Source organism: Elephas maximus, chromosome 12, assembly GCF_024166365.1.
Source record: "Elephas maximus indicus isolate mEleMax1 chromosome 12, mEleMax1 primary haplotype, whole genome shotgun sequence".
Lineage (NCBI taxonomy): Eukaryota > Metazoa > Chordata > Mammalia > Proboscidea > Elephantidae > Elephas > Elephas maximus.
In genome coordinates this window covers 82,141,434-82,158,999 of record NC_064830.1, presented here as the reverse complement: position 1 = coordinate 82,158,999, position 17,566 = coordinate 82,141,434, and the positions used below count along the sequence as shown (strand labels likewise).

Genomic DNA, 17,566 nt, shown 5'->3' with positions numbered 1-17,566 from the left:
ATGCCAGAGGAGCCCTGGTGGCATAGAGGTTAAGCGTTCTGCTTTTAACTGGAAAAAGTTGGCGGTTCGAACCCACCAGCAGCTCCTCGGGAGAAAGATGTGGCAGTCTGCTTCCGTAAGATTACACACTTGGAAACTCTATGGGGCAGTTCTACTCTGTCCTATAGGGTTGCTGTGAGTCAGAATTGACTCGATGGCAGTGGGTCTTAGATGCCAGAGAGAGCTGGTACTGGGGAGGCAGTGATGAACAGGACACTGCCTGAACCTCAGGTTCAAATGAAACCTTATCTAGAGAGATCTGCTTTGGGCATCCGACCTCCAATAGTGTTCCCTACACACTGCTTTATTTCTCTCCAAAGCACGTTTCACAATCTGACCTTATATATATTTACTTATTTATTGTCTGTTTCTCTCTCCCCTCCCTCATAAACACGCTATAATTATGGTCCATGAGGGTCAGGACTTAGTTATATTCACTGCTATAGCCTCTTTGCCTCGAACGTGGTAAAGGACGCTTGGTGGCTCAACAGTTAAGTGCTCGGTTGCTAATGGAAAGGTTGGTGTTTCAAACCCAACAAGCAGTGGCTCCTTGGGAGGAAAGGCCTGGCCATCTGCTCACATAAATATTACAGCCTAGGAAACCCTATGGGGCAATTCTACTATCACATGGGGTTCCTATGAATTAAAAATCGATTCAACAGTACCTAACGACAGAACATAGTAGCTGCTCAAAAACATCTGTTGAATAAATGCAGTTCAAGTGGGTCCAGAGTTTAGACAAAGGTGGGCCCATGTCACACTGGGGGAGTGATTGGAGGAAAGGAAAAGAATACACAAACTGCCCTGTAGGAGCCTGTATCTTGGTCAAAGGGGGAGAGGGGGCACTGATTACTAGATAAAAGTAAACTTCCAGCTAACTACCTGGCTTCCTAACAGTAGGATTTAGGATTCTCCTAGATAGCTATCCAGGATAACACCATCCCCAGGGTTTGTATTTTTAACTGCAAAGTGACCTCCAGTCTTGCTCCATTCAATCCATTCTCCATTAGGCTACCAGAATGATTTTTCTGATCTGCAGAGCTGTTGATATTGCTACCTGTCTAGAACCCCCTTTGCTTTTCAGTGCCCTGTGATATTGCTGCCTGTCTAGAACCCCACCTTTGCTCTTCAGTGCCCTGTGATAATCAAGTTTAGATTTTTAGTAAGGCTTCTCATTCCTTCCACACACTCTCATTCCTTCAGGATCCTGGCTTACCTCTCCACCTCATTGCTCTTCTTTCTTCTTTCCCTGGCAACCTTATTTACACATATCTTACCACTTGATACCTCCATGCCTTTGTTCAAGTTGTATCTACTTCTAGGAATGCCCTATGCCCCTTTAGTCTGACAAGAAAACTTCAAGAAGTCTTTTCTGAACCCTATTCACTGCTCCCTACCCCCAAGGAGGAAATGGTTTCCTCTCCTGGGAGTCCTCCTATTGTTGGACCCATGCTGTTTCACACCAAGTTGTCATGGTCTGTCCCCCACCACCCCCCAGCTCCAGCACATTCTTGTCTACTGTCATTCTTGTGTATTGTTGTACCGCCTGCACCTAGCTCAATGCCTGGCATATAGAGAAGAGATAGTTAAGACCCCCCCCCCCCGCCAAAAAAAAAATCACTACGTTTCAGTCGATTCCTACCCTACAGGACAGAGTAGAACTGCCCCACAGTGTTTCCAAGGAGTGCCTGATGGATTCATACTACCGACCTTTTGGTTAGCAGCCGTAACTCTTAACCAGTATGTCACCAGGGTTTCTGCTTAAGACCCCAGGCTCCTTAAATCTCACTCAGTCTGGAGCTCAGGGTCTGGGCCTCCCCCACTCTTTCTCTTGCCACCCCAGCGAACCCTTGTGACACTCACCCTCACTTGCATTCCTCCCTCTATTTCTCCATCTTTGGGAGAAGGACTCCTGGTCACCCTGCAGCCCTTCCTCTCTGGGTTCCCACTTCTAGTTCCTCCAAGCAACTGAACAGTGAAGCTTGCACTACAGGGAAGTGTTAGCTGGTCTCCAGGGTAACAGACTGCACCACCGCAGCTCAGGGCACAGAAAAAGAAGAATCTTCCTCACCTCAGGGAAGAAGTCACCACTTTGTTGTTCATAACAACCTCCCCCAGGCCATTCTGCTGGTGTCCATCCTCACAAAAGTCTGGGAGCAGGATTTGGACCTCTTTTCTACTTTTGGAGCTTCTGGATCAGCACAGAGCTATGGTTTAGACCAGTAGAGCCCTGCTGCCTGGTGCCTTCCTGTGATTGGAACTGAGGAAAGTTACCAGAAAGCTTGTGATGTGTAAAGAGCGGTAGCCTCCTCGTCCTCCTCAGGCTCCCCAGGTTCCCCCAAATACTTCCTGGGAGAGGGAGGGCGGCCTCCACCCCTTACCAGGTCCAGCCCCACCCAAACCTGGCTAATACAGCAGCAGACTCAGTGACCTTTTAACACCAGAGAGATCACGTACTGCAGTGGTTTCCAAACCCAGGTACCCCTCAGAATCACTTGGGTTGTTTGCTAAAGAAAGATAACCTATAGCCCTGCCCTGGAGATTCTGATTCAGAACTGTGGTAAAGTATGGGAACATGAGTTTTTAAGAATGGCTCTAGGTGATTATGATGCAAACGGACCTTGGCCCATAGGTGGGGACCTCTGGAACTACTTCTTTTTATAGAGGTCAGGAAGGGTGAAGTGATGTATCCAATGTCGACCAGCTTGGCACTTAAGTTTTTCTCATCCAGGTCATTTCTCAAATCATCATCTTCGCTTTCTGAACTTTTAATTGTGTAATTTAGAACATGTGCTACTGTGGTAGTCACCATATGGTAGAGAACTCCTTCAGATGCTAACCCTAGCAGTGGCTTCTATAAACCGAGTCAGAAACAACAAAACTCCTCAATATAGAAACTGCTTACCAACCACTAGTCACTGTGGGCAGAATAATCATAGGTTGAGAGCAGCAGATATGAATTCAGGGCACTTGGCATTTGGTCAGTACCAACAAGGTAGAAGAGAAGGGATACCAGAAAGAGGTAAGGAAGTGTTAAGAAGCTGAGAGCAACCAATGGCTACTCTGTGAACACAAGGTGGGAGACCTTGTGCTCACCTTGCTGGAAGTACTGGGTGGACGGGCTGGGTAGCTTTGAGCCACCATTTTTGGAGACATGGGAGTCCCACAGGTAGTCTACCACTCTCACAACTTCCTTTGCTACTTGGCTACATGGGTTTTCAACATTTTACACAAGTAAAACCCAACACTGAAAACTCTTTGTTACTGTTTCTTTTACTTGAGCTTATACGGACACACACACATTCTGGAAGTACTGATGCCAGATGGATATAGCAGAGTAAAAATTTCAGGCTATATGAACAGCCAAGAGGAAAGCTACATGTGGGTGCCATCTTTCTTAGCTCCCCTCAGACAGCAGCTCAGGACTGGACCTATATAAGGCATCTGAGCACAGTACGAATTTCTTTCTCTTAGGTTCTTAGGACCTGATTAGGTTCGATTCATTTCTGGTTTTGATTTTGGAGTTCTAACTTGGTCCCATTACCCAGGAGGGTAGTGGGAAGTATTTTTTAGATATTAATTTGCCAGCCAGTAGCAGCTGTACTTTGTTGGGTTGAGAAGCCTGAAGTCAACAGTTTTTTTTTTTTTTTTTGGTAAAAGCCTAAGCTAACTGGAAAATAAAAGTGAGATGCCAAAGCAGGGGAGGTGAGGAACGTATTTAAAGTCAAGAGCTAAGTGGGTGTGTATCAAGAGTCTTTCAGTCAAGAACATTTTGATCCAAGATTCCATAGAAGAATCCTGATCAAAAGGGGGAAAATGTAAAACAGAATTTCAAATTCTCATGAACCCCAGACTTCCTGGAGCCATGATGGTTGGATGAACCCCTGAAACTATTGCCCTGAGATAATCTTTAAACCTTATACCAAAAATATCCTCTGAAGTCTTTGTAAAACCAAACAATAGTTTAACTAGCAATTAATGTTTGCCTTGAACATCATGGGAAACCCTGGTGGCATAGAGGTTAAGTGCTATGGCTGCTAACCAAAGGGTTGGCAGTTCGAATCCGCCAGGCTCTCCTTGTAAACTATGGGGCAGTTCCACTCTGTCCTATAGGGTCACTATGAGTTGGAATCGACTTGACAGCACTGGGTTTGGTTTGGTTTGGTTTGAGCATTATGCTCTTTTAAGAACTATCTATATGGGATCAAACTGACAACAGCAACTTGAAAGATTAGATAGGAACCTTAAGGGGGCATTTATGTTAATTTACGAATTTATGTTAATGAGGGAGGAACAACTCAGAAAAGGAAGGTAAGAATGTACAATCAATAATAATCAATGTCACTAAATGGTACATGTAGAAACCGTTGAATTGGTGTATGTTCCGCTGTGTACATTCTCAACAAGATAAGTAAAATTACATATAAAAAAAGATTCTTTCAGTCAAAAGAGACAGAGATTCAACTCAAACTGGCTTATGGAAAAAAGGCAATTTATTTGCTCAGGTGACAGAAAAACCCAAGGATAGTTCTGGCTTAGGCATGGCTTCATCCAAAGGCTAAAAAAATTTGTCTCCATTTCTCAGCTTCCTTTCTTCTTTTACGGCTTCATCCTTATGCAGGCTTTTCCTGCATTGCTGGCAAACCTGGACACCAGCAGCACTAAGCTCCTCTACTTCCCCTTGCGCCACACAGTTTAGCAACACTGTTGTTGTTAGGTGCTGTGAAGTCGGTTCTGACTCATAGTGATCCCATGCACAACAGAACAAAACATTGCCCGGTCCTGGGCCATCCTCACAATTGTTGCTCTGTTTGAGCCCATTGTCGCAGCCACTGTGTCAATCCATCTCGTTGAGGGTCTTCCTCTTTTTTGCTGACCCTCTACTTTACCAGGCATGATGTCCTTCTCCAGGGACTGGTCCCTCCTGATAACATGTCCAAAGTATGTGAGACAAGGCAACAATAAAGGAAGGAAAATACCTCTTAGGAGGTCCAGCAAAGTTCCAGGCTTGGCTTGGTCACATGCTCATTCCTGAACCAATCATTATGACTCCTACCGCCAGGCCTGGCTTCTGTGTTCAGTTCTGGAGCCAGAGGGTAAAACCACATCACCTGAGGATAGGAAAGGAGCAGCTTTCCAAAGGAAAATTGAGTTGTTATTATTTTCTTACCAAAGATAGGGAAATGAGTGCTGGGCAAACACACCTCCGAGGGATACCAAAGGGGAGAGGATATTACCCCAGGCAAAGAGAGGTAAGAAATCAGAGATCTGAAAATCAGAGACAGCAGGGACCCACTTAGTATTTGGTAGCACCACCTCGGTGAGATGGCAAGACCTAAGATGAAATGGGTCCTTGGTGCACCCAGGAAAGGCCTACAGGGACAGGAGTTCCCAGGTGACCACAGTTTACCATTCCCCAGGCATGGGATGGGCACAGTAGAACTACTGCACCCCTCAGCCTGGGACAATCAACGTCTCAGCAGTATTAAGTGTAGACAGATGACAATCGACTGGAGGCACCTTCTTAATGTTTGAGCCATGGACCTCTGCATAACCCTTGTTGTGGTCATTGTCAGTTGCCATCTAGTCAGGCTTCCAAATTATGGCCACCTCATGCACAACAGGATTGGACCACTGCAATCCACAGGGCTTTCACTGGCTAATTTCTCAAAGTAGATTACCAGGTCTTTCTTCCTAGTCTTAGTCTGGAAGCTCTGCTTAAACCTATTCAGCATCATAGGTGGTGTCTGGGCTTGAGGTGTACTGGCTGGGAATGAAACCTAGTTCTTGCGCATGGATGGCAAGAATTCTATCACTGCACAACCTCTGCAGGGCTCCCCAATAACCAATGGATTTTTTACCAACATGGTAGAAGGGATCTTGGATTGCAATTCGAGTTTTTTTTTTTTTTTTTTTTAAAGTGCTATTGGGGGCAGGGGTGGGAAGCGGAATATATTTGGTAAAATTTTCCTGGGTGCTGAAATCCCTAAAAGGCCCCAATAAAATCAATGGGTAACATCTTCTCATTTCACCCATCAAGGAAGTTAGCACTATAAAATACCACTTAACTAGATTGCAGAGAGAAGCTTGACAATGAAAGGGGAATGATGGAAGATTAAACACACACTCAGTAAGTGAGAGGCATGTCTTACGTACCTTTTTTTCCATTTAACAAAGTAGATGATACGCACAAGTTGTTCCTAAATAGAGACTACCTTTTATGGTTATTTGCATTCTACATCAAGAAGAAGCAAACCATAGACCTTTTTTTCCATTTAACAAAGTAGATAATATGCACAAGTTGTTCCTAAATAGAGACTACTCTTTATGGTTATTTGCATTCTACATCAAGAAAAAGCAAACCATAGATTCAGCGGCTCAAGTCCGGGCCAAGGAATCATGCAACTGGGACAAGCCATTTTCTTTCAGTCTAGTCAACCAAACTGGCAATGTGGGACAGCAGAAGGAGCCCTAGATCTGAAGTCAGGGAACCTAAGTTTGAAAGCCAGATTCACCAATTCCTATCTAGAGAAACTTGGGTAAGTTGTTCATCTTCTGACCCTTACTTTCCCAGTTACAAAATATCACCTCCTACTTCATGGGAAGAGGATTAATAAGTACAGTATTTGGGAAGTTTCTGTACTAAAGCCTCAGTACACAGCAGCAGTATTTGTAAGGGCAAAAACCTGGGAACAACCTAAATGTACATCAATAGAGGGAGAGGTAAATATAGACACCAAATGGAATACTATAGAGCCAATAAAAACGAGAAGGATCTATATTTACTGAGAGAGCTATCCATCATAAATTAAGTTAAAAAAGAAAGTAGTGGCAAATATATATGACCCTGTTTAAACTAAAAAGGATGTACACACACATACACATGCACACACACACAGAGCATGAAGGCACCAAAATGTCTAGAATACCTACCAGACTGTTTGTTAACAGTGGTTATCTCAAGAAGATGGATAGTAGGGGAGAGGACTTTAATTTTCTGTACTCCTGTTGATTTAAAAAAAAATTTTTTTTTTTTTTTTTACTACAGTACATGTTACTGTATAAAATATCTTTTTGTCCTAGTTTAGGGTCATGGTAACTTACTTCTTAACAACAGCACTTAGGACAAGAGAAAGCTATTGATGATCCTGAAAGCAAATACGAGGGAAAGTAATAAAGTGGTGTGCAGGGGTAGAGGAGTGGTGGAGAGAAGCAGGGACGGGGTTGCATCAAATAAGTCCATATTCCTACTCACTAACTATATTAGTAAAATATGTAGTAGATGAAGTGGTCAAAAGTTTTTCTGGAACTTGAATAGGTACTTCTCCAAAGAAGATACATAGAATGGCCAGTGAACACATGACAAGATGCTCAACAACGGCATCAGGGAAATGTGAATCAAAACCTCAGTGAGATACCACCTCATGCCCACTAAGGCGCCTATTATCAGAAAAACAGAAAATACCAAGTGTTGCCAAAGATGTGGAGAAATTGGAACCCTCATGCATTCCTGGTGGGGATGTAAAATGGGGCAGTCATTCTGGAAAATAATTTGGCACTTCCTCAAAAAGTTAAACACAGAATTACCATATGACCCAGCAGTTCCACTCCTAAGTATACACCCAAGAGACCTGAAATCAAGGATTCAAACAGACGTGTACACCAATGTCCACTGCAGCATTATTCACGACAGCCAAAATGTGGAACAACCCGTGTCTATCAACAGATGAATGGATAAACAAAATGTGGTATATGCATACAACGGAGTCAGTTCCAACTCATGGTGACCCAATGTTTTACAGAGTAAAACTCATAGGGTTTTGTTGGCTGTAATCTTTATGGAAGCAGATCGCCAGGCCTTTCTTCCGAGGTGCCGCTGGGTGGGTTAAAACCACCAACCTTTCAGTTAGTAGTTAAGCACAAACTGTATGTCCCACCCAGGGACTTATTCAGCCACAAAGAGAAATGAAATTCTAACACATGCTATGTCATGGATGAATCTTCAAAACATTACACTGAGCGAAATAAGTCAGACACAAAAGAACGAATACCGTAAAATCCCACTTATGTGAAATAGCGGAGCCTACCTAAGAATAGGCAAATGCATAGGGACAAGTTTATCAGTGGTCACCTGGAGCTGGTGGGAGGAAGGTATGGTACTTATCGCTGAAAGGGGTGTTGAGTTTCTGTTTGGAGTGATGTAAAACTTTTAGAAATGGATAGTGGTGATGGTCACACAACGTGGTGAATGTAATTAATGTCACTGAATTGTACTCTTAAAAACGGTGACAGTGACAAACTTGTTACATATTTTAACATAATAAATTTTTTTCCCCTAGAGAAATTATGGAAAATGGAAAAAATTTTGATTGGCTCTTCAACTGTATTTGCACTTTTGCCAAAGAGAACAAAGCAATGTAAAAGAGTTTGCATTTTTTCATTTAAGAAAATACTTGAATTGTCTTAGACAACTAATACGAAACATTTAAATGAACATAAGACTGCCAGAGGCAGGACACAGCATTTATTTTACTGACTTGCCCTGACAGATAACAAATGGGGATTGATTTAATAGTGACCAAATATATCAGCACTGTTTACAGAAGTGCCACAAAATGGTCAACTGGGGTAACTGCATCTAAAATGAGATAAAATCTTTGAGCCCTTTCTTCAGCAGAAATAATTAAAACTACCTTGGTAGAAGTAGGTCTTTGCAAAACATACCAAATGTATGGCTTTAAGACAGCAGAGAACCCACAAGCCTGATGAAGCCTCCAGAGAGTTCTCGTGGAATCAACAAGGTGCTTGCATCATGTTGGAGTACTGCGAGTTTAATGGTAAAGGATCCTGAGTCCACAGGGAAATCCTAAGGAGGTCATTGACACTGACATATTATAGAATCAAATATGTATCAATAAACTGACCAATTTATTTATAAAAAAGGTTGATCTAGGCAATCCACTGCCTTCAGGAAGAATCTTATTGAAACAATCCTGGCAGATAGGTGACTGGGTCTTTCAAATCTCCAGGAAATACAGTGTCACAATTTCCTTTATAACCTAGCACCAAATTTAATTATGATAATTCAATGTGTAAAGAATTAGGCCAGGTATCTAGACAATACCATGTGAGCAAGTCATGTTTCTTGCATTCAGAGAGCTTATATTCTAGTTCTAGAGAAGTGTTTAATAATAATTCAAACTAACATTTGAATGCTTATGATGTGCCAAGCACTTTCCATGCTTTATCTCATTTATACCAACAATAACCCTGTGAGTTAGGTACTCTTTCCACAAATGAGAAAATCAAGGTTTACAGACGCTAAGTGGTCACACAGCTAGAATTGTGAAATTGAGATTCTCATCTGCTCAGTCTAATCCCCTCTGTTGTTGTTAGGTGCCTTTGAATTGATTTCAGCTCATAGGGACCCTATTTGACAAGGCAGAACTGCCCCACAGGGTTTCCTAGGCTGTAATCTTAAAGGAAGGAAGCAGATCACCAGGTCTTTCTCCCTCAAGAGCTGCTGGGTGGGTTCAAGCTGCCAGACTTTTGGTTAGCATCTAAGCACTTAACCATTGCACCACCAGGGCTCCTTAGTCTCTTCTAGCAGCAAGTTTTTAATCAGAGGTATAAGCAAAAAAGCACAAAAGGTTAGATACATTCCAGTGCAGGTGGGATTAGGGAAAACCGCATAAAGGTGGTATACACACAGCCGAAATAGGGGGCTGGTTGTAGTTAGAGAATGGTGAATAGGCCCTTTGTCAATGAAAAGTGAAAAGGGAGTGGTGGGAAAGACAGCCTGAAACCAGGTCATAGACGGTTTTGAATGCTATGCTAAAGGCGTTTGGGCTGCATTCTTTAGGCAGTAGGAATGACAAATTCAAACAAGGAAATGACGTGCTCTCTTTTGTTAGGAAGATAATTTTGGCAGAATTGGTTTGGTTGGATTGAAGTAGATGGAAATTAACTGAAGGAAGGCTGGTTCAGATGGCTAAAAATATGAACACCCTGGTAGGCCCAAGGCCCATTTGTCAAGACATTCTTTCCTATATCGAGTGCTCTGCTGAGATCTAGTTGTGTGACTTTGGGAAAGTAAGTAAAGCTTTCTGGGGCCTTGATTTATTCATCTGGAAAATGGAAACCCCAGACATGATCTTTAGATTTTGTTCAGCTCTAAGATTTTGGGTCTCATGCAAAACCTCTTCTTGAAATTTAATCTTAGGAGGTCTTATTCTGTGATTTGAACTGGGGCTGATTTGTGAAACCTTGAACATGCTTGAAAATATCATCCCAGGGTTTTCCTCTACTGGGGAGAGAACCAAAACTCTGAAAAATAATACAGTGCTATGCTTTCTATCTTTAATATCATTTATAAATAATTACCTTTATTTTGTTGCTGGGTAACTGTGACTCAGAAGAGTTGACTTAGCATGAAACGAACCCACAGTGTTCTAGTCTTGGTGTTTTCTCTATAATCTCATACAGTGGCTAGAATAGAGTTGATGGAAGATGAAGTCAAAGTAAGTTATTTTTTAACCCATGTTATTTGTTTTGAAAGCCACTCTGTTGCCTTTTGTTAAGGTATTATATCAAAGAGAAGAAAAAAAAAACATTTTCCCCCTCTTAGAAATTCAGTATAAGTCCACCATTACAAGTTCTAATTGACTATTAATGAATGTTTATAGAAAAGAATCTTTCAAACATCTTTAACCTATGCTATAAATCAGGATAAGATTTGGATGGTGTAAAAATAGAGTGATTGACTCACTGGGGTTTGCCTGGAATTTTCTCAGTTTTAGCACTGAAAGTTCCGCACCCCAGGAAATCGCTGTTCTTGGTAAACCAAGATGGTTGGTCACCCTTTGAAGATGTCCTTAAGACAAAAACCCAAGAATATCCAAATTCTAATTTGTCTTGGTCCCTCAGCTTCCCACAGGCTCCTGAGAAGGCCATACAAAGAAATGGCAGCAAAAGGTAAACAAAATGTCACTTTATTATTAGGCTGGGCTAATCCTGATACCTCCACGGGGAGCTACAGTAAAGCTGTGATGGAACACATGGACTAGTCTGAAGGCCAAGGGCCTCTATAACGCACCTCCAAAACCAAATTAAAATCTTAGGATTTAGGATCCTTTGGCCTGCTGTAAAGTAGAAAGAGACGACTAAAGCAAAGATAAACAGGCTTTGGTATATTTGCAAGGAAGAGAAAGATGGCTGACCTTGGGTGCCTTGGCTCAGTTTCTCTCTCCCTGTCCCCGGAAAGGAAACATGATGCTGAAGAGGGAGCCACATGTATGCGGTCTTTTATTGCTGAGTGACTCTTCTTACTGGTAAATATGGCCTAATCCATGTTCTGGAGTATAATGACATCTTTTCCCTAGGGGTGAGCTAGGAGCGAGAGTAGGGAGGGAAGGAAACCCTGCACAATGCTAACGATTAAACCAATTTAAGAGGCCCGCAAGTGTCATTGTGTGAACATGTGAAACCTCTGCAAGAAACCAGTTTTTAAAACCAAAGCTTATTTCAAAGTAATAGAAGCCTTTTTAGTTTCTTTAGTAGACAATTTATTTTGATAAACTTGCTCAATAACAAAAATACAAGTGAAGAAAATTATGTTCATTTTTACAGTTTGTATTAACAATTTGTTTTGAAACTATTAATTGAAAAATGTTATAACCAATTAGAAAACAATTCTTAATAAAGTTTGGGATAATATACAGACCTTGATCACAAACTTTAAAATCTCTTGAGGTGATACAACTAGTAAGTCCTGTGCAGAGAATCCTACCTACACAGACCATTATTTTCCTTCATGTATTTTTATCCTTCGAAAACTCTCTGAAAGACAGCTTACTGTTTTGAACTGTGAATATAAATTTAATTTTTTAAATGTGATCAAAGTGGGTTGATAAGACAGTTACTACAATCAAAGTAACTTGTGGCTAGTAGTCTTTTAATAAAGACAAACTAAAGGCAACATGTTCTTCCCACGAAGTCCACGATGCAAAACGGCAGCTAAGAGTATAACCAAAGTTAGCTTTGCAGGGCCTTTCCTCTAAATCAATAGATTGTTTGTCACCAGGACTATTTATTATTATTTAATTTAAGAGATTAAACAGTGAATTCATAGAACATCAAATGGGGGTATCAAAGCTTTAGGCAAAAGGGTAAAAACCAATTAAGTGTTTTGGTCATCCAGAACATTAAAAAAAAAAAAAAGGAGCTGTCCTTCAAAAACAAAACAGAAAATAGGTTTATAAGAGATGGAAGAGTCAGAAAAATTACATACACACATTAAACACAGAACATGGATTACCTTTGGAAACAATCATACTGAAATATTTGCTTTTAAGGAATTGAGGAATTTTCATGGTTACAGATGTTTAGGCATGTTCAATAGGAGCTTCCAAAAATGTCAAACGAATTAAATCTTGTGCAAATAAAACCTATAAATAGTTTTCAGCAGATTTTACAGCGATATTCTTAGGTATGAGAAAAATGCACACACTAAAAACAATGTAACAGACAAAAGTTTGACAAGTGATTGCACCATAAAACAGTGTTTTATATACAGTTTACAAGATATGATTTCCTGCTATAAATTAATACTGTACTATATAGTACTTAATATAGTGACCTTTGTAAAAGCAACTGCTGACAGTTGTCTATCTTTTCACTTACAGGATTTATAGAATTTTGAATGAATAAGTCCATTTCAATGTTTGGTCTGGGAGAGTACAAAGATTTGACTTCACATACTACTTGATGGGATGGTTTTAATCCTGGGTTACAGCACTGACTGGCTAGAGAGAGTATTCCCCTATCAGCCATTTACACACCAGACCTCCAAGACAAGGATGAAATTAGAGACAATTTAATAGTTTGGGTAACAGATATAAACAAAACCTTAAATTCTGTAACCTTATAATGCAATACTGCTGTAAGTGAAAGAAGTAAACAGTGGGGAAATTCTTAGCAGCTGAGAAACTCTCTCTCCCCATGCTCATGATCCAGTTAAAAATAATTCTGAGAAACTATTTACAATAAAATTTATCTTTTGGAAGAGAAAAGCTCTTGGTCATATCATAAATTCGAACTCTCCTTTGCTAACACTTTATCTCAGTGGTATTAAGGGTGAATTCCCTTCAAAGTAATTCACTGAATTGAGGACCAATCAAATCACCATGGGAACTGCAATGTCAAATGTCCATAGAAAATGTCCAGTGGTATTCTTAGAACTGACCAGACATCATAATACTTGGGGGAAAATAGTTTCCCTCAGAAACTTCCCAAAGGTTTCTTATCCCCTGGGAAGGAAAAGTGTGACATTCCCCTGGAATACTTAAGAAATGCACCACAGTCGTGGCCCACCTCTTACTCCCACTCCCGAAGTGAGCTCAAACACTGGGATTTGCTTCACGATAAAATACTGCTGAATTAACAGTAAGATAATACGCATGTCAAACAGGCCAGTGTGAAGCACATCAGGCTCCTCCATTTCATACTGTGAATATCTGAGGAGGTAGTCCCATCTCTGAAGTAATCAATCTGTATTTTATAATCGAGCTTCTTAAAAAACAGTGCATTCATTTCTGTTTGTGTGAAGCACTGGCTACACAGGACTCTAACTTTTCTGATAGGGACACTTGGGTTGCCATCTCATTATGAGGAAGAAAAGCTTAGCTCCATTGTCATGAAAGACCCTCCTGCTCCACGTTTCAAACAGGAGATTATCTATAGTGTTCACCTGGAAAAACAACTAAGCATTGACATGAAGGCATGGAAATGTGGAGAAGAGAAATACTTTAGATTAAAACTATTTGTGGGTTCAAGGTTAGCTGCGATGCTCCTTTCAGGAAAAACTTAAAGCTGTGGGTTTAGTACAGCCCTTTAAAGTAAATGCAAAAATGTGAGCTTTTAGCAAACAAGGCATATAGCACATAAAGAAAATATTGTATTGCTCAGGTTTTTGGTAAAGGGAATGCATTAAAAACGCTTACAGATGAAAAGAACATAAATTAATTGAATTTTTATGGCAGGACGAAGTTAGTGTTGTAAACAGCCAAAATACTGTGAATTTGGTATTTCCTAGTGAACTTTGAATTTACGTAAAGCTATATGCTTGAACATATAAAATGTGTTATTAATGTAACAGACCAAGCCAGTAGAAAAGAGAACCTCTGTACAATAGACAACAGTTGCTAATAATTTAAGTAGTGTCAGATTCCTCAAATTGTAAGGTTTGAAATTTAAAGTACGGCATGATCTTATCTTCTACTACCATATACAAATAAATTAATCCTACAAAGAATTTTTAGCTTAACTTAAAACTGCACCCAGAAAGGTATGGGATTATTTGTACCTATTACAAAAACCTGTTAAAATCATGGGCTGCTACAAAGAATGAGGTAAACTGAAGACTCTCTCCACTATGCAGCCTTCAGATAAATGGCTTTTTTTCTATTGAGTTCTAGTTTTGCACACCACAGTGTTTTGCTAGCAAAGCATTCAGAGTTCTCTTCCAGGAACTGTTTGCATGTGTGTGTATATAAATTTACACACCCATACCCACACACACATATATACACACTGTATACTGCATCAGCAAAATATATATATTATATATATATTTATATAAATATAAGGAAGATTTCCCCCACCCACCCACCCACCCACCCCAAACAACATGTTTCTTAGTGTTTGTTTGTTTTTTTTCTTTTGTACGCAGAGAATAGGGAATTTCAGAATTTTCACATACATTTTAACAAACAAGTTTTGATCTACTGGCTTCTTGGTGTAGCAATAATGCAATGGCAATCCGCTCTGGTGCCAAAGGCTCATTACCAATACAAGGAAGCTGTGAACACTACTTTCTTAGGAGGTGAGGCCAGCCCCACTTGAACTTCTCTTGGATCTCTCTCGTCCACCATGATTCATAAATACTTAGACTTTCTTTTTTTCCTCAAATGAATCATTAGATGTTTAAAACGGAACAACAGAGTCACAAAGGGCCACATGCTTTTCAGTATAAAGCATTCTCCTTCACTAGGCTGCTATCACAGTGCAGATCTGACTGCCTGAATATGCTCAGGAGGTTTAGTCAATATCGTCTGTATTTGGTTATGGAAAAGGCTCTCCTTTTTTTTTTTTTTTTAAATCCAAAGTGCATAGTGAGAACAAATCAAAGCATTTTTCTTTCAACATCAGCTTCATCTAAGCATCTTCCTATGAGAGGACTGCTCAGATGCCTTGCCTTTGTTCACCCCACCCTCCAAAACTAAAAAAATAAAATAACAAATAAAAAGAGAGTCAAGCAATTTAGACATTCATCAGCCTGGTAAACAAACTTTGCCAGCAAATAGAAGTCCTACTATTGTAAAGAAAATTGATAAGACAAAAAGTACATATGATGACCCAACTACTGTGTTGTTGGGTAATTTATAAGGTTGACCTCCGACTTCATTGATGTAAAATCCTATTGGAAATATTAGGGCAGCCATACAGAAAAGGATCACTGTAAAACAAACCAAAACACAGCATTAGTAACATGGTTTGGTGATTAAGAAAACAATGAAAATTTTGCACAACGTTTATAAGACGGAATGTGGATTGATAATATGGTCAAACCTGTTAAAACATGGGCCACCTGTCAAAAGATTTACATGTAAGTCACATTATATTCCCAGAAGCCTAACAATTAAATGTAGTAAAGGGTGGGTTAGTCTTTTATATAAGTGTTAGAACCATCTCAAAACACCGGCTGTAAGAACGGGCTTCACCAAACCTTCTCAGTACTCACTCATGTGGTATTCCTGACCACTTAGAAAGAGTGGCTGGAGTCAGACAGGGGCTAAGGTCTGGCTCTACTACTCACCACCTGTGCAATCTTAGGCAGGCCTCTGGCTCCCTTCTGAAAATGGGGAAAATATTAGAAGGATAAACGAAGTAACGTCAAGTCCCAAGCACAATGCCAGGTTAACAGCAAGTGCTGAATAAATGTTTCCTATTTATTATCATCATAGTCATTTCTTTGCCAATTTTCTCTGCTCGTTTAGAAGGAACCAGAGAAAAGGTACATATAAGTGTTATTTATCTTACTCTGATTTAAAGTCCCAACCCAAACAACCAACAACAACCCAGTGCCGTCAGTTGGTGGAAAAAGCCTTAGACCTCTGGGACTATCCGCAAGTTGTCACAGTTGTTATCTCCTACCATGGACAATGTTCCAAAAAAAATTAAATCTCATTTGGGTTCCTGAAAACATAGAGGTTAAAGTGGGAGAAGGTGGGAAAATCTTTTATTGAGTTTTATAAATATATACAATGAAATATGTTATTTGCTAAAATGGTTCTAGAAAGATGTCAAAAAACTCTGGGTCTGGGTAGAAATAATTCCACAATCCATTGTTTTAGCAAACAGTATGCCCTTGTTCTTAGTGAACAATAATTACCTAGAGGTAGGCCGGCTTTTCCAAGAAAATAGTTTATGCTTTTTGAAAGCATATTGGTCAAATGTTCATAGTCTTTCAAATTTCTTTGGAGGTAGAAACATTTCTTCAGGGTAATGAGTAGTACGACATAGATGATTAGAGTCACTGTATATGAAAAGTTGAAACTTTCCATTATTATCTAAATGAGAAACCTTTTCCAAGTTAAACCTATCCCCAGGAATATTGCCAAAGCCCTGGATAAACATATCAGCTGACATTTTTCTCTTATGTTTATCAGTCAACAAAATTTAATGTGAGAGCCCTTAAAAAAGCCAACTAGGAATCCTTTTCAGGAAGGAGTACCAGCAATGTATTAAAAAGTAATATTAAAAAAAAAATACAGTAGTTTAAGAAAAACATTGGAACTCTTGTTTGCTTTGCACCATTTAGGTAGATTATTTTATATTATACAGGCACAGATTCTTGTTTCATTTTGGGCAAACCACCACACAAAATAGTATTTCATAAGTAAACCTGGATTCTTTCAGCCATCTACCATAAAACAAATGAAAACTTCAGGCATTAAGTTTTAGAACGTTTGGCCATTTGCTGTATAAAAATAGTCAACAATAAATAACTCTATTAGTGCTGTCAATGCTCACATATCAGTGTTATCTGTCACCAACTTCTAATGGTTCTTGCGGCTTAACGTGGCTTGATAAGTAAAATGAAGCCACAATCTAAGTAGCTATACACAAACTAATAAAAAAAAATGATAAGGTTATTGTTTTAAAACAGAATTTTTTTTCTTAGTTGACTAATCTAATCTCAAGGAGCACTAATATAATTTAGAAGAAAAGAGCTCTGCAGATATGCAGATACTAAAGCTGTTCATTTTACCAACTGAGGTACCAATGTTATTCCTATCCTTTCCTTTTTCCCTGTAAACTAGAAATCTGCCCTTTATAATGGAATAAGCATTTAGTGACTATATTTAAAGTTGAACTTAATATTGAACATGAGTTAAATATTTTCCAATTTGGTTAGGAAAAGCTTAATCACATCTTAAGGAAGCAATGAACACTTATTTAATCTAAT

General features: G+C 39.8%; 2 protein-coding genes across 6 annotated transcripts in view; both read right to left on the bottom strand.

Moving 5' to 3' along the window:
* VWA3A (von Willebrand factor A domain containing 3A) overlaps positions 1-14,682 on the bottom strand; it is an 80,260-nt gene extending 65,578 nt beyond the window's left edge. For 3 of the 5 annotated variants that reach the window (XM_049904359.1, XM_049904358.1, XM_049904356.1), the window contains exon 1: positions 1,903-14,682. The gene's annotated coding sequence lies outside the window, so the exon portion shown is untranslated. The remainder of the gene's footprint in view (positions 1-1,902) is intronic. The other 2 variants (XM_049904355.1, XM_049904357.1) reach the window with 2 other exon arrangements.
* A 33-nt stretch (positions 14,683-14,715) lies between these two features.
* The window catches only part of MOSMO (modulator of smoothened), a 79,824-nt gene continuing 76,973 nt past the window's right edge, over positions 14,716-17,566 (bottom strand). The window contains exon 3 of the mRNA XM_049904372.1: positions 14,716-15,553. Coding sequence (XP_049760329.1) covers positions 15,369-15,553 — 185 coding nt within the window. The 3' untranslated portion in view covers positions 14,716-15,368. The remainder of the gene's footprint in view (positions 15,554-17,566) is intronic.